This window comes from Trachinotus anak, unplaced genomic scaffold (genome assembly GCF_046630095.1).
Source record: "Trachinotus anak isolate AG129_WGS33_773 ecotype Australia unplaced genomic scaffold, CSIRO_AGI_Tana_v1 ptg000019l, whole genome shotgun sequence".
Taxonomy (NCBI): domain Eukaryota; kingdom Metazoa; phylum Chordata; class Actinopteri; order Carangiformes; family Carangidae; genus Trachinotus; species Trachinotus anak.
In genome coordinates, this window is record NW_027273870.1 from 27,640,941 (window position 1) to 27,666,724 (window position 25,784).

A 25,784-nucleotide genomic window follows, 5' to 3' on the forward strand; every position below is an offset into this window, starting at 1 on the left:
GATATCTATAGAAAATCCCAGTTAGATTCATCTTTAAATTTGTTTATTGTGTTAATAGGTTGATGAAGAGAGTCTAACATCTGCCATCACAGGATTATCATATGTGAAAGAAATGAGACACTGTAATGACAACATTAAAGAGTAACCTAAAGGCAGTCAAAGTTAAGGTGCATCAGACGTGGGAGGAAACTAAGTTGCAGAAACAGAACTTCAGACTTCTTTTCTCGCTCTAGGAAGACCATGCAAACCAGTTCCAGATGACCAGGTCCAGAGGATTCATATCTTTAAAATGCATTAGAAATACACCCTTATCTATTTGTTAAACAAGACCTGTAGACAATTAGATTACTGTTCTGTAAATGCCCTAAAGGGTAGTGCAAGAATGGTTAGTTCTGTTTTAAAGCCTCGAGCAGAAACATCCTCAATGAGGTGTATTTTTTAAAGGGTTTTATTGAGGAGGAGACAACATTTATTTTATATTCTTAACTCTATTTTGTACCTTTTGAGCTGGAGAATATTTTGATCACTCATTGCTCTGGTTAGTGTGCTGATGCAGTGTCAACAGAAATATACTGTCCTGATAAAAGGAAAATTAGCAGTAGAGTATCATCTGCATATCTGTGATATAAAATGTTCTGTAATCTGTAATTATCTGATCTTTGTAATTTAAGGCACTGATATCAACTTGCTGGGACACTGTGCTAAGGATGCTACATGAGGATTGTTTTAACTTTGGCTGGGATAAGTAAGATAATTAAATAAATCCAATGTTTAGTTTTAGTTTGCATATAACATTGAATAAAACAATCAAAACACTACAAAATCAGTAAGTGCAGTACCACACAACAGTGTTAACTGCTGAAATGTTGTTCACTTGGCTCCTTACCTCTCTCTCGATCTCAAGACTCTCCACTTGAGCCTTAGTAGCCATCCTCATCCTGTGAAGCTCCTCCTGAATAACAGCCAGTCCTTTCCCAACATTTGCAGACACTCTCTGGTACTCCTCAGTCTCCTCAGCAGTCCTAATGACACATAAACCATATTAATCTACCACTAATCTTGGAATCAGCAAGTTAAACAAATGGGATTAAGATACTTGACTTTGGAGTCACTGGGTGTCAGCCAGAAAGTAGATATAGTAAATATTTCATTGTGGACTCCAAGTGGACACACTTTCTATTTGGAACACAGTTAACAGTTTGTTTGCATTTTATTGGCACTAAATTAATTTATGAGGCATTGTTCATCATCCACAGAGGAGTTTTCATTTCTTCCCCTTCTCACTGTTAAATGCTGAGCAAATTGAACCTGACATGTCCGATAAAACTTCACTTACAGGCAGAGAATTAATTTTGTGTGTCTGATCAGTGATACTCTCGCTGCATGGCAAAAGTAACAGTTTAAATTAACACTGAGTGTTAAATTATCAGCTCAGCAGTGTGTTTAACATACTGGAGACACACTCATAACAGCTCTACAACTCCTAATTCAACACTTGACAATTCAAAAAAATTCATCATAATTAACTAGTAACACTGGAGAATGTGCTGTCTTGCGTGGGGTTAGCTGAGACTTTGGTTCAGCATTACCTTATGCCTAAAATAGCCTGACATATGACAGCATACGAACTCACCTCTGCCGGAACACCGGTATGGTATAGGCTGGTTCCGCCATAGCCTCTGTGGCCTGGGCCTGTACCTGGCTCACCGATTTAGAGCTTGATTTCCTGTTGAGGGGAGAAGTCCATCATTATGAAATAGCCATTAAAAGAAAATCCCACCATGATGGACTTTTGGTTTTAGTTTTTGCAGAAGCAGTTGCTGTTATAAGATCCCCTAAAAACAAAAGGTCCAGCTAAAGTTTTGGTTGAGTTTAAAGTCTAATGGTACAAAATGGCACCAAATTCTCACAAATGAAGGCCTACTTGTCAGTAACATCATGTCATGTTAATATAATTTCATTTAAAATGGATGGAAAGAATATTGACCCAATCTATTTAAACTTTTAGACTATTTTTGTGGATCCTGTACTCTGAACTCTGTACCTGTTGTCGGATCCATTTCCCTCCCTTGCATTCACAATATAATGTAATCCTATACTATTTAAGTATGAGACATGAAATTTTATATATTCAATTCAATTCAATTTTATTTGTATAGCGCCAAATCATAATATACATTATCTCAAGGCACTTTACAGGGTAAGGTCAAGACCTTACTTTGTTACAGAGAAAAAAACCCAACAGTTCCCACAACGAGCAAGCGCTTGGCGACAGGGGGGAGGAAAAACTCCCTTTTAACAGGAAGAAACATCCAACAGAACCGGGCTCAGGGTGGGCGGCCGTCTGCCTCGACCGGTTGGATATAAACTTTTTGGGTTACACAGCGCAAACACTTTTAATGGGTCTGAAGCCAAAACCATTGTAAAAAGTTTGACAGAGGTTAGTGTCTGATACAAATAAGGAAATTTCGCATTGGACTTGATCCAAAGTGGTTGAACAAAAAAAAAAAACATCTGACGTGTTCTGTATAAAATTAATAAAATAAAAAGTTTTTCTTCTCCAATCACTCTGATGGAAAACTTCCACAGCTCTGATCACTGGCCTCAGATGTAGGTCAGGTTCATGGGAGTGGCATGTGCCCTCTGACTTACGGCGGTGGCTACATGACAACATGGCAGCTGGCTACAGGATGACCCAGTGATCAGAACTTGTGGTAGCTCAGGTCTGGGTCTTGAGTCAGTTTTAGGTCCTGTCCTCATCTCATCACCAGTGACAACAAAGCTAGCACAGCCTTTGACTTGCATCTCAAACTTTGCAAAAAGTGTAACTACAGGTTTCTGTTGTGAACATACAACAAAACAAAGCAAGATCTGCCGGCTGAAGCTGCAGAGCATCGGGAGCAATATCACCTTCTGTAGTCCTGACCTTTGGCCCTCACGGTGAAAAGGGATTACAAAAAGTAAAGCTTGGAATTAACTCACTGGTGGACATTGTTAAATATGACAAGACTGTGCACACAGAGCATATATTCTTGTATGCTTTTGTGTTTTGTTTTTTTGTGTTTTTTTCCTAACTTTGCACCTTGTACTTTGAACATGGTTCTCATAGTATTTCCTAGATGCCTTAATTTTAACATGTGCCATCTTTTACCTCCAACTATATGGCAGATGAAGAACCAAACATCAGAATACAGAGAACCATATCTATATTCCAGAAGTGATTTTATATGTAAAAACAATTAGCTGAAACTCATTTAAGTAACGTGAGTTATGTGAGTAGCTACATAAGTCTGGATTGCCTCTAATTCTTTCCCTTCAAGCGTAAACTCATCTCAATCTTCAGGTACATGAACTCACACAGTTTTAAGGCATTAAAAATGATGCAACGCTTTCTGACGAGAAACACTGATGTAGGCAACTTCGCACACAGACGTGCAGCTTTACAACACGGTAACTCAAAGATGCCACTGAATCTGTTTTCTGGGCTAGTCAGAAATTGGACGTATGGGCTCTGACGCCTCTGAGAAACGTGTTGCACTGTTTCAGAGCTTGTTGAACTATATGGTCAATGATGCTGTAAACCCAAGGTAAACTAAGGTAAAAAAGGTAAAACCAGTGAATCCAACAGTTTTGTTGACAGGGGGTCTTGTTGGCTGCTGTTTAGGAGACAGTTTGGACCTGAGGTTTGAGTCACTGCTCATCAAATCTTATACAGTCATTTAGGAGTCAACTGTGAATTTACTGCACCTCAGTGATTAAAGATTAAGTACTTTAGTCATTAGCGTTCATCACTTAGTTATTAAGTAATGGGCTGATCTTTTCTAAGAATCTGCGCATCTTAAAATCCAACATCAGAAGACAAATGGACAGTCAGCTAGGAAGCAGACACATATGCAGCAGGACAATCAGCACCCACTGTCAGATACTCTACACCCCCGCAGCAGCAGCTCTATGTGCTCCACCTGGCAAAGCCGCAAAAGCCGTACTTTCCAAAATTGTAGGTGAACTGCACCTTCATACCTTTCTGTGTGCTGCTTGACAACATATTTAGTGTGTTGATAAGCATAATCACTTTTGACTTGGCTCACACGCTTCTTCTTATACCAAGGTATTTCTTTGGAAGCCATGACTGGAACACTTCAAGGAGACCTGGCCAAGAGCACCAGGGGGAGGGGAGGAGACCAGACGTGTGTTAGCCATGTTAGCAATGTCAATATGTCTTTCCTTCACCATACAGCTACTGCAGCCATTGTGAAGTCTCTGTGATACACAATTACTGTATTAGATGTGCTGTGAATGCATAAACAGTTTCATTGCAATCATGCCTCAGAACAATCTCTCGTGTTGCTCCTCTAGAGGTGCATTCATATTATACATATTAAATCACCACTGCTAATGCACTGATATTTAAAGAATTCATGAATATCACTAAACATATTTATCTCACAGTTAAAAGTCCAACATTTAGGAGGCATCAGGACAGCTCCAACTCACTGTCAGAGCTCAGCACTTCAAATGTTTCACCTTACAGCCTCACACAGCTCAGCTATGAATAGCTTGCAGCAGTCTGCCTATTCCATGATTGGAGTAATGAAAGAAATAGAGTCATTACCAGCAGTGCACAGCCTTCACAATATTTCATTAAAACCATCATCTAGGAAATGGGACTGATTGGAGAGTACAGGCTATTTTAAATTAAACCAGACTAACATCTAAACCGGCTTTCAAATCCAAACCTCAGTCTAATTATGCTTCCATCCTATATAATCAGTTATTTCAACATAACACAACAGTTCGCATCTTAGTCTATTTGCCTGACACAAATTAGGAAAAGAGGGTCAGCAACCCCTTAATGCCCTGGTATGTAAGGAAGTACTGCTCAGGGAGATTACAACAGGCTGCTGCTGTTTCCCCGACACAGGAGACAGATTATCTACAGCCATTTATTACAGCAACACATTTCTCTCACGCTTGACAGCTGATAACTTCTCTTCCTACTCTGAACTTCATTTTTCAAGTTATTCCTCCATTAAAATCAGCCTATTTCTGAGCAAATATTAAGAAAAGTGACTTACCCCAAGAGATTAAAACAGCGCAAAGCGGTGGCAAACCAGCCTGATGCCGCTTGGGAAGCACTTGCTGATGGTAACAAAAATATTACCCTCTCACAGGAGGAATGCTGTTCCCCTTCCACCCCATGTATGGAGGCACTTAAGACTATATATAGCATTTACCCCCAAATTTTGTTCTCATTCTGCACTTTGGAGATGAAGAGTAAGCATCTGTACCTCCAAATTTATTAAGGTATTTTGAGGTATGTTTCATCCACTACATTTACCAGATTTAAGGATTATTTAAACTTTAAGTGAAAGATCAGGGAAATATTTGAATTTCTATAAACATTCACGAAGCCGAGATTTTTAAATGAAATATTTTCACTCAATATTTCATTTTAGAAATTGTAAGATCAGTTTTAAAATGGCATGTTGCTAGTCTTCACATTATTGATAGCAAGACTTCTAATGAGATTATGAAGAAGCATCTCACCTTCAATTATCAAAAATGTTCATTCATGCAACAGCAACAAAGGTGTTTTGAGATCATTTGCTGGCAGATCCCGATGCTGAAAGCCTTATGAGACCTTTTTAGGTTTCTCGAAACAGCCTCTCCTCCTTGGCTCAACACTTGTGGACAGCAGTCAGGCTATTTTTAACAGCAGCTCCTCCATTACAGTGATACCCCCAATTCTTACTGTACAAGAGCCCCTGCAGCTATTTATATTCACACTGGTCTATTTAAAAAATAACTGAAGATACTGAGAAGAAAATCTTCTTATGAGGCAGAGTTAATGAAACTCTCATGTGACACAAAACATCACAGTGAACTCCGAAGACGTAGGAGGCCTTGCCTTTATTGCCCAGATGACCTGCAGTTGTTTCCCTCGGCTCCACTATAAAGGTCACCTCCCCCTTTCTGTTTAGAGGACACTGGTCTGCAACTTTGCTGACATGTATAAGCTATTCTTTATCAAAATACATGCATATACAATACAAACTTAATAAACTCTCAAAAGATATTACATGTCCTTCTTACGGGGTAGGATTTAGAAATTTCAAATTTCAGCAACTCCCAGTGGAGGTATCAAGAAGTCGTGATGGTGCCAATACTCTTAATTTTTGACATGTAAGGACTGGAAAGGTGAATGAAGGAGAATAAAGGAGGTTAGTTTTAGCCTAAAAATACATTTTACTTATTTTATATACATTTTGTGAGAAACTGTTTGGGAAGGTTTAGGTAGAATCATGAGACAGAATATGGGGAGAAACAATGTTAAAAATAACTTAGGTAACTCTAAGAAAGAAAGACTGACTGAGACTATGTTTATGACTATTGTACTGGCATCTACTGCAAAGGTGCTGATGAACTGACTCCAGATCAGCATCCTCCTCCTGCATTTATATAAGTGCAGATATAAGAACAAACCACAGCTTGTTACCTCTGCTGAGGAGGTTATGCTTTTACATGTGTTTGTTTGTCAGCAGGATCACACAGAAAGACCTTGGTGGAGGGATGGAGCACCGGCCAGAGAAGAACCCAATTTTGAGGCAAAGCATTAAGTATGAATTTGATTTTTTTCCTCTGAAGTCTGGTGTATGTTGTTTGAAGTCATGTACCTCTCTGTACATGACCTCTACTTATGTCCTCATATTGTCCTAATAAACAAATAAAATAAGAAACAGAGCTAATGACATGTTTATGGCTAGTGTGCGCCCTATGTTACAGGGGTCTTCCCGGCAGACTTACATGGCAGATATTCACTGTGTATCAAATGGTAAAATATAGTCACATGCAGTAATGCAAGAAAAAAATCAAAGATGTCCTCAAATTAAATTTCAAGAGACCTCTAACAATCAGCCTTTTAAAAAGATACTCCCAGTATCACCCCCCGTATAGTTTAGAGACTCGGTCAAAGTCTGGTCAAAACTGATGAGGCTGAGACATCCTGACTTTTAGACTCTGGTATGTCAAACTCCAAAAACACTGGATCCTACATGTCCCATAATGCAACTCAAGCATCTTTTAATAGACCATCTCCCTAGTAAATGCTCATGTGTTTCTCCACATCCCCAGTTTGCTACAGGGTTTCCTCCAGGGTTTTAGCCATGACTAGTAAACTGATTATCATATGAAAAATTGGTGTAATGTCCCTTTAAAGCCACATTCAGTTTGGAGTTATTCTTGGTTAAATGCTGCCACCTGGTGTCTGTTTATTTAAAGATGACAAGAGGAATGAAGATGAGAGGAAACTGGAATCTCTACTAAGCTAATTATTATCATAATTATGAGGGTCCAATATCATATGTATAATAATAAATATTTATTTATTACAGCAGAATACCAGGATTAAAACATCAGAACTCTTAGAGAAAAAGTAGCAAAAACAGAAACATTTAAAATATGATTAAAATATAAACAATTCAGGAACTGAAGCTTTATCGACTGTTTAAATGACAGAGAACAAACATTTCCAAGTTTTTAAACTGGCAGATATTTTATCCAAAATATATATTTATATTCAACATTTTCAAATGAATCTCTCAGGCTTACGTTAACTGCAGGGCTCACAGAAGATGCTCACTAATCATCACAACATACAATGTCAAACACAGGGAAACTACATTAACAAAGAGGAAAAAGCAGATTCTCACCAACTAAAATACATTTAACAGGATTTTACTCAACATCATGACCTGTGCTCTGAAAAATGATAATTAAGCTGGAACAACACATCTGACCTGAAACCCTGTCATGGTTCTGAGTGTCAGTCTGCTCATTCATTCTTTTCATTTGTTCAGTCCAGCTGTTTGTGCGTACATGTCCTAATTCAGCTGTCATTTCAGACCCTACTACTCCCATCTGCCTGCCTTTCCCGCCACTAGAATCACCTGACCTGCTCCCTCTCCCCCCTCACCTGTTCCACATTCCCTCATCAGCCTCCTAGTTTATTTATTGCTCTCTGCCAGATTGCATTTGTGCAAAGTACCTTAGCTTTCTAGTTCTTTGACTTTTTTTTGATCGTGATCATGTTTTTGACCTTGCCTGTGTTTCTAGGATTTTTCTCCAGCCTGACCTTTTATACTTTGTTTGTCTGCTTATTTGTAACCTTGTTTTCTCAATAAAGACTCTTTGACTTCACATCTGCCTCCTGTGCTCGTGGGTCCCTTTTCTGAGAAGCATGACAAAACCAAACATTATGAACTTCAACTGATTTTTTTTCTCCCACCATTTAATCCATCAACTGTATTTATGCCAGTTCTCCATGTGTTTTTATTTTCCTATCTGAGGGAGGACATTTCAGCTGGTCCTCACTTTCTCACCCTGTTTGAGGGTCAATACTTTGCTTTAAGGTTCACATTAGGTTTAGGTTGGAGTGACGGTACAGGCTGAGGTTAGACATTCAGTTGTAATGGTTAAGGTTAGGGTGTGGGGCAAGGGAATGCAATATGTTAACATGTCCTCTCAAAGATAGAAGTACAAGAGTGAGTGTGTGTGTGTGTGTGTGTGTGTGTGTGTGTGTGTGTGTGTGTGTGTGTGTGTGTGTGTGTGTGTGTGTGTGTGTGTGTGTGTGTGTGTGTCTCCTGCTGGATTGGAGCCTCATTCCTCTCTCTGGCCCCAGTGCTCAGTGTGTTTGTAGTGGGAATAAAAGAGATTATTGGAGCATGATAATGAGATGATCGAGAAGTTCACAAGTTTGTGGGGCCTCCTCACTGCAAAGCAACATTCACTTTTAGACTTTTAGACAAAATGCATGTAGATTTTTTTGGTTTTTCTACAGTATTTTGTCTGTGACTCAACTAACGAAGAGAAATTCCAATAGACAGTTATTCACGAACAGGTCAAAAATTTGTCTTTGTCCCAGCTGCAGTTTGACGTTAGGATGGTGGTGTTCATAATTTGATCTGTTCATTTGTCCAACACTTTGATCATAGGCAACACATATAATCAGCTACTGACCTGATTTTCATGGTATGTGGTTCAGATATTCATGGACCCCAGAGGATGATAACAAATAATTTTTGTGACCCCTCGACCTTTCCTTTGGCAAATACTGTCACGCCAAAACTTTTCCTTGACAACATTTTAGTCCTGAAATCGATTGGCTTGATTTTCACTAAATTTGTTAATATTTACATTTCCCAGAGGAAGACTCCCTGACCTGTTCTAGTGCCACCATCAGGGCCAGATTTTCCACAAGTACACAACAAATATTCATAGAGAATGAACTCCTGTTTTCAGTGACCCCACTGTCTTTCCTCTAGCACCACTTACAGCTGAACTTTCTTTCAAAATTCACTGAAATCAGTTCAAATAAATAAATGTACAGACCAGAAAACCTCAGAGTGTTCAGAAATTAGTTAAATAAATGAGAGAGAATGTCAGGAAGTTATAAGTGATGGAGCTGATCTGAATAATGCAAAAGTCAACATTTGGGGTGTGAACTCAAAGTGAAGGTTTCTTGCTTTTTACACAACTTTTAAGTCACTTTCTGTATCAGGAACTGTAGTGTCACTAATGGGAATTTCAAGCAGTGACATAAATTAAAATTTATGACTAATCTGACTGTTACTGTTTTCTTCCTTTTACTCCTATGCACTCTAAAACCAGATAATTTGGTTGTAAGACACCACATTTCCACATTAACAGAAAAACTAAATAAACTACAATAAAATTTTCAATTTATACACTATGCAGGTTTAGAATTATAGTCACTCAGTTTTTAAGTTTTAAGTTTTAAGCCCTCAATTTGACTTTGTTTCTTTTCCAAATGCATACTTCTCTTTAAAGCCCTGTTCTAGCATCAATGCAGTGATTTTATTGACAAAATGTTTAGTATGAGGGTGTATTGGGTTTGTATGTCAGCAGTCTCTGTGTCAGCAGGGACAATGACATGACAACACAAATGAAGGTCACCCTGAAGCAGCCATGACACCAGGCAGGATATTCTGCCTTGGAGGGGAGTGAATAAATGCTAAGCCCTCCCTCCTCTCTCTCCCTCTCTCGCCCTCTCCTTTTTGAGCTGCTTTTTGTAGGACAGGCAGGGGAAAGACAGCACAGGAAGGCCGTTCTTTTCATTCATGCACTCAGTGACTCGTGGTTGCAGAAGATGGGGCAGAGGAGGAGGGGTTGTGGGCAGGATAAAGGGGAATCAAGGAGGGAAGTCCTAAATCACAGTAGTTCAGGGGGGGAAAAAGAGGGACGTCAGAGGCTTTGTACGTCACTGAGTCAGCAGACATGGGCCATTTTACGCAGAGCGTGTTGACGTAACCGAGCTGCGGGGGGGGGGGGGGGAACTCTGCCACTGACTCTGCCACTGACAGTAGATGGAAAATCAGAACTAAAAAGTGTAATAAAATCTTTCTCTTTTTCTACTCATTCTCAGTTGTGAAGGCCAAGAGCTCCACTAGGTTTTGTACGACCTTTCCAATCATTCGCTGATATACACCTGGAGCTGCAAATGAATATAATTAACTTGCTGGAAGAACAGAAAACCAGCGTTGTAATGTGTTTACCAACATATATGAAAACTACTACAATAAAGTACACTTTCTGTACTACTGTTGGGATAGTAGTACATAGTATACAAGAAATTAATACTTTAGCATCATTAGAGGAAATAATACAAGAAAACTGTCAAACTGGGAAGAAAGAAAAGATTGTTTCCCTTCATGTTTTTGTTGTGTGGGCTGTCATTGAAAACAACAATCAGAAACTAAGCAACGGAAGTGTATTTACTAAATTTTTTTCATTCTGTGAATATTGAGGATCCTTTTTTGCTTGTATAAAATCTTACTACATTTAATTCAGGAACATTTAGTGTTACCTAAGAGGTTTGTGTATTTGTGCGTTTGTGGAGTGGAAATAAAGGGGAGTCTCTACACTGCGTGTTATGTGTAGTTTCCTCTAGGCTGGGGACATTGTGTGCTGGAGGTTCTTTTGAGATTTGAACTCAGGAGCTCCTCACTTTTTGTTCTTTGTGTTATTATTCATACGTCTTTTTAAATAAAAAAAATCAGCGGGTTACAGAGTACATGCTGTGGATAGTTTACCCAAATTATCATACAAAAGGAAGCCTTCCCAAGGTCAGGAATGAATATCCATGTCCAGTCATGCACGATGAGATACTTGTTAGTTTGGACACTACAGTTTTCAAGTAAATTTTCAAGCAATTAAAGGCTGGTATGCGAGTTGCCAGCATGGCTGTGGGTATCTTTCTGTGGGAGGTGGGGCTGTTGTAGGAGATAAGAAACTGTCACGAGTCTGTTTCTTTGACTGTAATATGTATAAAGCTGTGAGGAGATGGTTGGGTATTGCAGCCTGCATCTGATGCTTTGCAGCCAGTAGCTGATGCTGAGTGTGATGCAGCAGGAAGAGAAATGATGACATCATCGTGTGGTTGCCCTGCCCCTCTGCACGTCCACATCTGGGTGCCGTGGCGACGTGAGAGACGTGCTGGCTGGGGGAGATCTCCGGCTTTGCTTGCTGCTGGGAGAGCGGCAGGTTATCATGCAGATGCAGCTTCCTCCTTCAGCTCACAGTCAACCCCTCCTCCCTTCTCTCCCCTTCCCTCCCCTGCTGCTGTAGGAGAAGCCCCCTCCTCTACCCCCTCGCCTTCACATCCCCAGCTCAGCCAATCAGAGTGCTCAGTGGGGGCAGGGCATAGCATGAACCACCACTCAAGAGCAGAGCTGTTGCATCTCCCCAGAGCTAACAGGGAGCTAGCAGCTCAGAGGGAGGAGACAAGGGCAAACCCAGCCTCTGTGTGTGTTTGTGTGTGTGTTTAAGTGTGTGCGAGGCTGTGAGTGTATGCCTGTCGCAGACTAGCAGGCACGGCCGCTGCTGCACTCTTGTTTCACCAGACTTTTTCCTTTTAACCTTGCCTTGCCACGGTGCTCAGCTCAGGCCCGCTTCCTCCTCCACTTCAGGATAAAGAGGGATCAGCGTGGGGGGACAGGAAAGTACAGACGGCAGCCTTCCCTTCCCTCCTTCTTTACTCTCTAACCACCTCATAGTCGCTGACAGCTCCTGGCGGACGTGCAGGCAGGATGATAGCGGCTCAGCTTCTGGCCTACTACTTCACCGAGTTGAAGGATGATCAGCTCAAAAAGGTGAGTGAAAACAGCTTTAAACTGCCACACTGGTCCTTTTGTGTTGGACTGGAGAGTCGTGTAATGTGACAGCAGCCTGGTGGACAGCCATGGACGCCGGTTAACGGTAGCTGCATGTCAGCATTTAGCCTGTGGGGCGTATCAAGCTGGGAGAGGAGGATGCAGCATTTGGGGAGCAGAGAAGGAGGCCATGATGAACTCTAATTTGGATATGATTCTATTTTAGTTTTCTCAGGGGTTAGCAGTGTTTGACATGAATGTCCTTGACAAGGGCTGTGGTCAGTGACCATGGTGATGTGCTGCAGACAGACCTTCATTATCGGGTGTTTCCGGAGCGCTGGTTACCAGGGCGTCTGAAGCAGACAGGTGTCTGTGAGCGGCTGTTGGGAAAAGTCGTGAGCTCCGAGATATTGTCCCTCCCTCATTGCTTTCTTCACTCACTCATTATTACTCTTTTTCACGGTTGCTCTCTCCTGGGTCCTCTCTTCTCTCTTTACTCCATCATTCTTTTATTACCTCTGGCAAAGACGACATAAACTCATTAGCAGAGCACAGACGTTGCCATCAGTGAAATCTGAGCTGGATTACAGCCCATGGCCATCCAAAGAAACTGACCTTGGGTTCAATTTGCCACTGGATGGGATGACAGACCAGTAAGATATTCCCAGGGGGGGGAGTCGGCAGAGATGGAGAGTGAGGGGGAGAGTCATGATGTCATGCATGATGTCACAGTGCAGTAATTGCACGTGCCTCTGATGAAGTAGGGCATTGCAACTTGGCAGAGTCCCTCTAGGCACGAAAACATTCTTAGAAAGAATGAAAGTTCGCCAACCGTGTAAATCCTGGACAAGACTGTTACGCTCAGTACCATATTAAGAAATGTAGTCAAATTTAGCAGAAGACAAAATGACTTTCTGTCAGTCACAGAGGAGCGGTTGTAGTAAAAAATGCAGAATTTGCAGCATCACAAAACGTTTCAAACTCTGAACAGCTGAGCTACATTCAAACACACAGAACTTTGTCGTTTCCAAACAGAATAACAATGTCTGGCTAAATTTAGGGATAATGTATAAAAAAATTATGCTTTACACAAACAGAAAATCTCCATAACTGTAGCCACAAATAACACTATGTCTTGGGTTTGTTGGCATCACATAGCTGCAATTTATTGTTAGAATAAGCTGATGGAGAATTTATGTGATATTGGCTTTTTTTAAGGAAATGTGATGTAAGAGGAAAAGTAAAAAGACAAAATGAATAAAAGGCTAAAAGTAAATGACAGAAACAGAAAAATATGTGATTTTCTGCTGGAAATCATCCAATTATATCAAATACTCTGCAATGTTATTGTACCTTACATCACACGGCCTTTCAGAGAGGCTAATAATAGTAATGCTACACAGAGACGCCTGATGAGAAACAAATGTGTGGACTGTGTGTCATGGCACAGAAGAGATTTCTGAACTGTGGTGTGCCTCATGGCATGTGCTGTGTGATTATGTAACAATAACAGTGAGTGTCCACTGAAAATCCCCCCTAACAAACCTCCCATTAATTAGATGCATCCACTGTATTATAACAAATTTTAAACAAACTTATTATGTTGCTGCATTTACTGATATAATATTCTATAAAAGACTGTAAACAGTCATGAGACAAAATGAAAATATCTCCACCTTGTGCTGTACTGCAATAATTTACCAGTGTTGTGACACATTTCGGTGTTTTCTACAACACAGTCATGGCTCAGGAGGTTGAGGTGCCCTGGTTCAGGCTCTGTTCCACAACATATGGGGCTTTGTGTAAAGTGAATCAATTTATTGACATTTTAACTACCACTCAACCTCAGTGTCCAATCTCCCAACATGTCTCCTGTGCAATTTGTAGAGGAAGCGGTAACACAATCTAACATGTCCTGACATTTGAAAATAAAGGAGGAAAGAATCCAAAGTTGATTATTTTTTATGTCAGGACACGTCACAGTGCGGTGCAGCATTGATACCACACTGATATAGCAAAGGAAGAAAGAGGAGACGCCGTTTAAATCGTCATTGGTGTTTACGTTTTAACTGAAAGGTTAGTTAGCTGTCTGATGAGTTAACCTGTAACACAGCATGAAACATCAGTCATGTTGCTATGGTTACCTGCAGTTTATTATACCTTACAGACTCATTTATCTGTGTTTGACCTGTTAAAATTGTAGCCGTTGTTTATTTGTTTATTGTAGAAGTTACCTGAACTCCTCAACTGTGTCTGTTGCTGTGCTTTAATGTTATGTAAATTTTTTTTTTACACTTCCTGACACCCTGCGTTTGTGTCCTGTGCCTGTTCCTCAGATTGATAAGTACCTGTACTCCATGCGTTTCTCGGATGAGACGCTGAAGGACATCATGAACCGGTTCCGCCGGGAGATGGAGAACGGGCTCGACCGGGACACAAACCCCACCGCCACCGTCAAGATGCTGCCCACCTTCGTCAGGTCCATCCCTGATGGATCAGGTACAGTTACATGAAGAGTCTCCAGGCAGAAACACATCATCATTCTAACTGAACATATATGCTCATTACACTATTTTAATAAAGTGCACCAATATAATCTGAAAACTCCTTTTGATAATTCAAATCTCAATGCACTTCACAGCCGAGTTTCAGTGAGATGAGAGGAAAATCAGGCATTTGAGGACACTAGAACAAATCAGGGAGAGTTTAGATTATTTGTTTTAGGTGTGGCTACTTATCTCTGGTTGAAATATTCAACTGCAAGTTAAATATTGAATTACCTGTCACTGATCAACATCTGTTACTCGTGTAACTTAAGGAATGGACTGAATTTATATCGCACTTTTCTAGTCTTAACAACCAACTTCGACAGCTGGAGATCGAACCACGGACGACAAACCTCCTGAGCCCATCACTGATCTGTCACACAATTAGCCCATTGACAGCTGGATTGTACAAAAACTGATCTGTACAGATATAATCATCTTGTTTAAATTCATATTTAGAAAAATAGAGCAAACAGTGCAAACAGATCATATTACAGTAAAACACAAAAATAAAAAAGTATCATTACAATTAAAAGAGTTTTAAAAAAAAACTCCAAAATTTCCACCTTAAAGCGACCATACAAGTCAACTCAAATAATTTGTTCCACATCCTGAGCAGTCGGGCTGTGGCTTCTATTTCTTGGCTCATTATACAATAAACTGTGTGTTAGATATATGACAATGACAAAGGATGGATGTCCCTGTTTTGTGAAAGTTGCAACTTCACAGGGATGAAAAAATTGAATCAGATGAAAGTGAATCCCTCAGATATTTCTAACAGTGCTGCTCTTTAACAGTTTTGTCCTCATGTTGAGTTATATACAGTCTACCTATACTGTAAAGGTGTTAAAGTGCATCCTGATGTATCCTGTATCTGTTTAAAAAAAATGTGCTGATGTGTTAAAATCATCAGGTCTGTTATGTGACATAAGCCTCTTTGTGCTCTGGATTTGGACTCAGTAGATCACTATTGTTTTAGCCCCAGGGCCAAACAGTTCAAACGGCCTGATCACATGCCGTATTCAACTCATAACATACAACCACTGCCAGACCAAAACCTCTGATTTTAATTTAATGGGGGGCAATTTATTGACCCACAGGCGTATATAACAACCTTTTGCAAAGTATTAAATATTTATGATTGCCAGTCTGATGATTGGCCTGTTATCAGCTGTGGCTTATGCCAGACATTAGAAACATACTAACGGCATTACATTACAATCAGGAGTGTGCCTTGTTCATTTTGCTGAATTTAAGATCGGCAACTTGGACGTCTAAGAGGAGGTTTAACTATTCCTTTGTGTGTTATTCTGACATACTTTAGTATGTACAAAAGTTGCAGTGTAATTTAACTTTAAGATAATAAGATGAAGTCAGTCTTCCATTAGATGTAAAAAAGTCTGCAGTGCCTATCAGTAAAAACTATACATTTTAAAATATGAGAAAATGTTTAAAAATATATATTAAAAAAAAATATTTTTTTAAAAATCACCAATAGAGAACAGCTCTTAAAGTCACACTGGTCAAAGTCAAGAGGTTCTCCACACTGGGCCTATATGTTGCCTAGCTTGGCTTGTCCTTGTTAGTAAACAGTGCCTGTGCACAGAAATAAGAGCCTGTCAGACATGCTGAGGCCTGGACGAGGCCCATGGAGAGGGGGAGGCTTGGGGGGCACTGTCCCCTGCCTTCTCTCACATTATAAATAGCCTCAGGTTTGTGCGACTACATGAGGTTGGAAGGGATCAAGCAAAGGGCAGAGTTGAAGCTGTGGTGATAATTAAAACTGATAAACATTTGAGAGCTAGAGTTACAGCAGTTATAAATTATAAGAGACATGATGGACAGGACAACCAGTGCAATAACATCTCCTGTAACCTGCAGTGTCGTAACAGTTAATCTAATCCCTGTGTGTGTCTCAAAGAAAAAATGAGTAAATGAAATCACGGCTAAGGTCTGATGATGTCAGCTCATATAGTACAGTAACTAAAAATGCATCAGAATTTACGCATTTTATACATAGGGTCAGTCACCATGTCATTCTAATACAAAAATACAAAGGAAAACTACACTCAGTTGAGTTTCCATAAAATTTCAGCAAAAGAAATCCATGTAAGTGTCTTTCGACAGTTTAAAAGCTTATTCAATAGTCTGCAAAGTAATTTTGATATTTGTCCTGTCCATGCAAAAGCCCAGCAAGCCTTCCCAGACGAGCAAAGCAAAATATCTGCTTTGCTACATTGAGTGGTTTAGTCCAACTTCAACTCTAGGCAAAGCCTTGTACAAGTTCCTCTAAATGAATATGAACAATAGGAGGCAATGTTGCATTCTATAGATGTGTGGGCTCTGACTCCCACTCAGACTTAGTTGATACTCTACTCCTACTCCTACTCCTACTCCTACTACTACTACTACTACTACTACTACTACTACTACTACTACTACTACTACTACTACTACTACTACTACATCTCTGGCTTACTTTGCTACAGCAAACAATGCTCTGTGATCAACTGTGTTGTTCAGATTTGCCCACTGACCGAGCTCAAACTTTGGTAACCAGCCAGGAGACAAAGATGGACATGGATTCTTTTTGGGATCAAAGCTCACAATGTGACCACATCTTCAGCTGCTCCTGCTCTGGTTGACTTTGGATTTTGGAGATTAGAGCTCTTGAAAACTGAGTAAACCTCAGTTTGGTTTGTAGCCAGAATTAAAGCCAGGATTAAATTTAAGAATGGCAACCACATTTCTCCTGTCTGGTCATATTGAATCCTTGTCCAGCTGAGTCTTGGTGCTTGTGCATCTTTATTTCGAGCTTTTCTTATAACTGTTTGTTATTGACAGGACTTGATATAATGGGCTTAGTATAGAATTACTGCAACAAATACTTAAAATCCACTTGCATATAAAGCAAGAAGTAGCACCACAGTTTACACTTGCTAGACCTGAGGTCATGAGGCCTATGAAATGGACACATGCTCTGCAGCATGTCAGTAACACTTCTATATGTCAAGCCTGGTCACATCTCATTCCAGTCGGGTCAAGGGGATAAATAGCATAACGCAGCAAACACTACAGTCACGGCGGCACTAAATGAAGAACAGTGTTTTGTTGGGAGGCAGGATGTGATGGCCATTTTCATGTAACTGAAAGGTCACGGGTTTGTAAATGCACATTCTCACACTATCAAGTGTTCCTGTCCAGTGACACTTCATCCTTCTGTACCCGTTCATTTGAAGTCGCTTTAGATCAGTGTCAGACAAACACCTGAGAGGTGAATGAATTATTTTCATTCAAAATGAGAACACAAATGCTTGTGCATTGAGCTACTGCCCCAACTGCCCTAATCCCTGTGAGAAAATACATGTGATCAAATACTGGAAATTATTAGTCATCTTCCTACAGGCATTTACTAATTGGTCACATTTTAGAGCAGGTTACAACCTGTAGTTTTGACATGAAGAAAAATCTAACAGGCACCATGTTGTGTCTTAATTTTTCAATGAGTAAAATGAAACCAGCTCTATATCTGATATGAGGAGAAAGCTTCTCTCTCTACGGAGGATGGATTTACATTTGGGCTTTTTGCCTGGAGCAACACTTCACCTCTGCACCTGGCAGCCAGCTCTGTTCACAAAAGAGTAAAAAAAAACTAGCTGAAGTGCCTCCTGAAATTAGGTCATTTCTTGTGTGTCTTTGCTTTTCAGGCCTCAGTTTCTGAAGGGTTCGGTTTAGAGTTTTCTGTTTTGTGTTTTACTACACAGCAGACTACTGTGATCTGCATCCCAATAAAGGCATGTGAGGAATAAGACAATTACCCTGAACAAGTGCATCGCTTGTACCAATGTTGATAAAAGATCCTTGATTGTCTTCTTTTAAGACCTGGGGGTCCAGTCACAAGTGCAAACATATTGTGGTATAGTTTTTCTTACTGTTGACATTCATCTTGCAGTTATGCTATTTAGTAGATGTTGTGTGCAAAGCTCTTTTCTTTTACTTTTTTAATGGCAGGTCAAGTTTGGAAATGATGGCTCAGGAGTTTTAGCTTTAATTAGAGTGTTAGCTTTAATGGATAATCAAAAACTAATAAAATCCTCACATCAGAACACACCTGAGTGTTTTGAGATCCTAAAGACACATTCCAGTAAATTAAAAACTTAGGATTTGCTCTCAAGTGGAAAAAGTCATGTCTCCAATTTATCACATTTTCAGATTTGCCAAATCCATTTACCACTTCTATTCTCCTCTATGGAGACACATTTTTTAATCCATTTGGCACATAAATCCCCTCAAAAACCTTTGTATAACAGTGGAAAAATAGAGAGTTGTGCAGCTAGAACTTTTCCTCTTGGTTCACTAACACTCTTTCCCTATTGTGATTTGCTGATGGCACCTTAGGCCCCTAAATTCATTTACACTGTTTATATTACAGCCCCTTATATTTTGGGTCATCTCTGCCTCACATTTAAATCTGTGACATTTTGATATGAAACAATAATAAAGTCAGTTTTACTAATTCATCAGAGTCCTCCCAGTTGCCAGTTTATTAGGTACAACTAACTAAAACTAATGTAGTTTAATGTGTCAGTCCTGCAATAAATCCCACTGTACCTTCATCAAGGTTTTAGTTTTCAGTTTCTGATTAACCTGTTTTAAAGAAGTGTTGATTAAGGTTTATGGTTATTTTGGAGCCTGCAGTTTGTGGTGCTGTTCAACTGACAAATACTGACAGGTGTTTCTATTACTTTCCAGCCCATTTATATTAATGAGGGTAGGGTAAACAACAAAACCACGACAAATCATAAGCACACATCAAATCAAAAACAGGCTATATCTCGCAGATAATCATCTTTAAATCTTTTTTCTCACTCTGACAGAAAAGGGAGACTTCATAGCTCTGGACCTTGGGGGGTCTAATTTTCGGATCCTGCGCGTTAAAGTGACACAAGACAAGAAGCAGCCGGTTCAGATGGAGAGCCAGGTCTATGAGACCCCTGATGACATCATCCACGGGAGTGGGACGCAGGTAATCCCAGATATGTCTACTATTTTGTAAATGTTGTGTAAAACATCAGGGCTCAATGTTCTGGATATTTCCCGACAGACCTGGTGAAATGTCCTTATGTTCTGATCCCTATCATCAATAAATACTGCATGACACAGGTCAGACAGTCGATTGTTTCCACTCACAATAGTCAGTGTTTGTGTCTGCCCTCCATACACAGCTCAGCAGTGTTTAAGGTCAGCCTGGGGAACAATTTGTGTAAAACGACCTCCTCAGAAACAGAGTAATGAGAGTGATGTCAGAACCTGTGCTGACCTACAACAGACCTACAACAGCTGGCAGTCGTATTGTAACACAATAACCAAAACACGAGCGACCGTCTGAGGCTGTGTGATTGGTTCAGAGCACGACTTACACAGACAGAACAGGACAGATGCTGTTTAATGAAATGTCGAGGGGACAGCTGGCCAGAAACGTAACATGATATATGAACAGGTTTGTTAACAAAGAGGTTTATTTGCATTGTGAGTGATTTTGTACAATATAACATTTTGAACAGATGAAGATTTGTTGTTTCTATGCAAGTTACAAACTGTGATGTAAAACCTTCAGAGTAGGTCTCTGAGAGGACATAAAGAAATCAAGTTGTTTACACAATGTTATGAATGTTTGTATTGTATCTTGTACATCAACCATGCCCCATCTTGTGAATCTGTTACTAAGCAACCAACTGGCACATACGGTACATCACATATTAGCTATTTCTTTCTGAAACTTGCACCTCCTCCTTATAATGGTTGTGTGTGGAACTGGTTAAAATGCTAAACTTGAAACAGTAAACATGCCTCTGCCATTGTTGTAACTTTTACACTTAAACATCCATATAACTCCTAAACGAATGTTGGTTGGGAGAACTGTGAAGCAGTGAGTGTGCAGTGTAATAGACAGAGTTATGTGATAAAGTTAATCAACTTTTAACAATAAAGAAAATGTTCTGTCATGCTGTCTACAGTGTTAAAGTCCCCGTTCTGTTTGCAGCTCTTTGCCCATGTTGCAGATTGCCTGGGTGATTTCATGGATAAACAAAAAATCAAGGATAAAAAGCTTCCTGTGGGATTTACGTTCTCCTTCCCCTGCGCCCAAACCAAACTGGATGAGGTAAACATTTAAACAAGTGTGTTGTATATTCTGAAGTTAAAGGGATAACTGTGCTGCAATCGGCTCTCAGACTGTTACAGATACTACTTAACATTTTAACAAGGTCTTTCTCACATCAAGCTCTGGAGTATGGCTTCATATATCAGATGTGAAAGTCAGCAACATGAGATCTCATTAAGATGGTGAATTCTTCAAAGATTTAAATACTTATAAACTTTTTTTATATATATATAATTTTAGACATTTAAATTTGTGAACACAATGTATATAAAAGGTATGGAGGAGATTTCAGAATAAGATGTAGCGTAATTGTTGTCACAGCATCTTTTGCAGAAACTGTGGTTAGAATAACAATGGACAGAAATTTTGGACTTGCCAAGCCTGTCTAACTGTAACTTAAAGTTGGGCCTTCTAAAACGACTTCTTTTATAGGCGGTCTTAGTGACATGGACAAAGAAGTTTAAGGCCAGTGGTGTAGAAGGCATGGATGTTGTGAAGCTTCTGAACAGGGCCATTAAGAAACGAGGGGTAAGTTTTCCTTTCCTTTTTCTTTTAAGTAATTAATATGCAAATGTGCTACTCTTTCATCCATTGGTTACACAGTTCAGTGCATGCCAAAAATATACCACGATTATACTAGTCAGGATAAGACAATTATGTTTGCACCATGATGGAATAGCTATGGTAGACCTATGGTAAACCTTCAAGCCTTTAACCAAATCTGACATAATCTTGTCTTTCCAGGACTATGAGGCAGACATCATGGCGGTGGTGAATGACACAGTTGGCACCATGATGACCTGCGGCTTTGACGATCAGCGTTGTGAAGTGGGCATAATTATAGGTAAAGATTCTGAATAAGTCAACACATATGTCCGAAGTACCTTACAGCACAATGAGCACAGTTCTACATGTGAGGGCGCCAAAGGTATTATAAACTTACCCTGGTGTACTACCCTGCATCCTGCCTACTGAGCTCCACAGAGCATAAGAGTCATGTAGGCCATGAGTCATTTACCTCTGCATCCACTCAGGAACGGGAACAAACGCCTGCTACATGGAGGAATTGCGGCACATTGACATGGTGGAGGGAGACGAAGGCCGGATGTGCATCAACACCGAGTGGGGTGCCTTTGGGGATGATGGGTCCTTAGAGGACATTCGCACAGAGTTTGACCGTGAAATCGACAGGGGTTCTATCAACCCAGGAAAGCAGCTGTAAGATCTTGCTTTAAAAATTTTGTTTATGTCAAAGACATTTTTAATGCCAGAGATTCCAATATGTGTACCAGCATATGGGACAGTTGACAGTCTTGTTTTTTATTATGAAGCCAAATCAGCAAAGGTGTTTTATCTACTACAACAAAGTAGTGTGCTTCAATTCAGAGTAGTGCCTTTTGTTGTTGTCTTATTTACACACACTGCTCTAGAAAAGAACTCTTTGTGTTTCTGAAGTGCAACCATAACGTTACGTAACTGAAAAAGAGGTTACAACCCTACCAAACTCCATCTGCCAAAACAACATGTCAGTTCTACTGTGGGCCTTCAAAGTGACTAATACAAACTGTATCCACAACTCTGACATCTGAAAATGCTGCTGTGCTTCACTCTGCTCAGGTTTGAAAAGATGGCCAGTGGGATGTACATGGGCGAGCTGGTTCGACTCATCCTGGTCAAGATGGCAAAAGAGGGCCTGCTGTTTGAGGGACGGATAACCCCCGAACTCCTGACAAAAGGAAAAATTGAGACGAAACATGTCTCTGCTATTGAAAAGTGAGTGAGGAGATTACTTATAATTTAACCCACAAAAGAAAAATATGCTCTTTTTCTTTTCTAGGAAGCTGTGTTTGCATAAAAGGTTTTGTATAGGAATGAAAAAGATTCTACCTATTTTGAGCCTATAGCTTTAAAACTCCCTCCAGACAACTAATTGTGGGAACTAAAAAAACTGCAGGTTCTGCAGGTGCATGGATGAAATTCATAATATTATGAATACTTCTGATTTTAGGACTAAAGAAGGACTGAAGAAATGCATGGAGATCCTGACGAGGCTCGGGGTAGAGCCTTCAGATGAAGACTGTCTGGCCGTGCAGCATGTGTGCACCATAGTATCTTTCCGATCAGCTAATCTCATCGCTTCAACGCTGGGAGCCATCCTCTCGCGCCTAAAGGAAAACAAAGGAGTCGCACGCCTCCGCACCACTGTGGGCATCGACGGGTCTCTCTACAAGATGCACCCTCAGTGAGTACCCACTCCTTGAGACAGGAAATGAGAGGAGAATTTGACAAAGAGTAGCATCAAGCAATGCTAAATGCTAAGATGATTTTTGTTTGCCTTCACGTTTCCACAAAAGACCAACAAAACAAAGATGAAATGATAAGTACAGTGCATGGGGATCAGCCAGCTAAAATAAATCCTTCAAACAATCCAACAATTCCTCTGAGGAATTTAGGAGGATACACACAAACCATGTCATTTAGTTGTGGGAAGATTTCAGATTCTCATAAACCAGTCTTAAATTAAACAAATGCACCTCTGATGTCTTGAATTTAGGTTGAGGTTTCTTGATAAAATGCTGTTTTCAGTAAGTAATGTGGTTATAAAGCTGGGTAAAAATTCAGCATTAAATCAAATCTCAACAAAATCACATCATGGTGGTATGATCTTAACAAGTTAACAAGTTTCTGTGGTGCAAAGTACGGTAATGATTCTGAGTAAGCCTCAAGTTAATATTAACATAATTAATTTTGTAACTTGTGCAAACATGGCATAATGTAATGCATAACACTGAAATACAGGTTTGAACATCACTTTCATTATTTCACATGTGATGCAGCCATAGAATTATAAAATACCATAAAATATCCAGATTGATATCTAAATAAATGGTTTCAAACACATCTCCCAGCTGCATTACATTCAAAAATTTGTAAAATGAAAGTAGCAGTGCCATATTCTGAAATAGTTTCACTTCACAGTGAAAGGAGATACTACATGTATGTGTGAAATACCATTCAAGACCTTTTCAAATATTGCACAGTAACTTCCCCTATGTCCACTTTCTAAGAGGATTTGATCACCTGTGAAGATTAGCATTTTAGATTTGGTCGCACAGATAAAATCTCTCTTTAATAAATATATCTCCTGCTCTCCGAACAGATATGCTCGCCGTCTGCACAAGACAGTGCGTCGCTTGGTCCCAGACTCAGATGTCCGCTTCCTGCTGTCTGAGAGTGGGAGTGCGAAGGGTGCAGCCATGGTGACAGCAGTGGCGTACCGTTTGACGGAGCAGGCGCGCCAGATTCAGCAGACTTTGGCGGAATTCCGACTGAGCAAAGGCCAACTGTTAGAAGTGAAGAAACGCATGAGAATGGAGATTGAAAGAGGCCTCAAGAAGGACAGCCACAAGGAAGCCACAGTCAAAATGTTGCCCACCTTTGTCCGAAGCACACCAGACGGAACAGGTGATTAAAAAGAGAGAAGTAGTGGATATCTGTTGGCTTTATATCACACAGCAAAGGTTGCATGTCGAATGATTAAGGCCTCAGCGAGATGTGTCAGGATATGATCCTCAGCTCAGCAGGTGACAAAAGCAGCTTGTTGTGCCACATGAAAAGGTCACATTCATGTGTTGTTCAGAAATGTTGATCAGGTTTGTTGAGTTGCACATGTCCTGGTCGCCGTCACTTCTCTAAATTATATAACATGTTTGTGTTCGCAACATCAGTTCAGGTGTTAACATCAGAGAAGTTGTGAAACAACATTAAACTAAGTTCATCTTCGTTGGCACCGTTCAAGGTTAATAAATTATAATGCTTTGCCTGCTTGGCAGTTTTCCAAAATCAGATGTTACATCAAATGTAAAGAGCACAAGTGAATCAGGCTCTTCCAGATTATTTCAAAGAGATCCACATCATGTCATTATCACTTTAAACACACAACACTCATGTCTTAAAACTAACGGCAGTAAAGAGAGCAACTGGTTCATACAAGCACATGAAGATTTAAAGGGCAAGAGGAAATGCCTATTGTATCTGTAATTCTAAATAAAACTTAAAATGCTATCTGCTGTTATGAAATACTGGGAATCCTTAACTTCTAATATTTGAGTCAAATAAGACTTATTTGTATTTAATTGTATTATTTAAGCATCAGGCAGCAATATGTATGCAATTAAATCTGTACAGTGGAAGAAATCTTATTCAGTGGTGACAGATTAAGTGCTCTTGGTCCTCAGGCTAACAAGGCCTTTCTTGTAATACAGAGAATGGTGATTTCCTTGCTCTGGATCTTGGAGGGACAAACTTCCGTGTACTTCTGGTAAAGATTCGCAGCGGGAAGAGGCGATCAGTGGAGATGCATAACAAAATCTACGCTATTCCCATAGAAGTCATGCAGGGCACTGGAGAAGAGGTAATGAGACTTGGAAATGATTCACATTCCTTTCAAACAGCAGTCTTTTCTGCTTGGGAATAGATTTACCTCTATTCCTATTTCTGCTCTACATCTATCAATATAATATTCACAACAATCAACTTTTGGAGGATGTGTGTAGAGTGTGTACTTGTAGTGTTTGGGTTGCTCTGGAGACACGAACCTTTTGTGTCACCATATTAAGTGAAGTATTATCAAAACCTCCCAAATAACTAAAAGTATGTCTCTTGCAGCTCTTTGACCACATTGTGCACTGCATCTCCGACTTCCTGGACTACATGGGAATGAAAAGTGCTCGACTGCCGCTGGGTTTCACCTTCTCCTTCCCCTGCCACCAGACCAGCCTGGATGCAGTATGTTCTCCACAAATTATCTCAAGAAAGCACATATTTCTTGTTTTAAAAAAAAAAACAAAAAAAACAAAACAAAACCAGGAACCAAACCTGGTTCCTACAAGTTAATGTAGGTGGAAT

The 25,784-nt window shown here is 40.0% G+C and overlaps 1 protein-coding gene across 8 annotated transcripts in view; it reads right to left on the minus strand.

Moving 5' to 3' along the window:
• The window catches only part of myom2a (myomesin 2a), a 58,419-nt gene that overhangs the window by 23,906 nt on the left and 8,729 nt on the right, over positions 1-25,784 (minus strand). For 3 of the 8 annotated variants that reach the window (XM_071504983.1, XM_071504985.1, XM_071504984.1), the window contains exons 6-7: positions 1,634-1,726; positions 887-1,022 (exon numbers count right to left, since the gene is read on the minus strand). In XM_071504983.1, the coding sequence (XP_071361084.1) occupies positions 887-1,022; positions 1,634-1,726 (229 nt within the window). Of the gene's footprint in view, positions 1-886; positions 1,023-1,633; positions 1,727-4,020; positions 4,150-5,075; positions 5,246-14,515; positions 14,655-25,784 lie in introns of those variants that run through there. The other 5 variants (XM_071504988.1, XM_071504990.1, XM_071504986.1 and 2 more) reach the window with 3 other exon arrangements.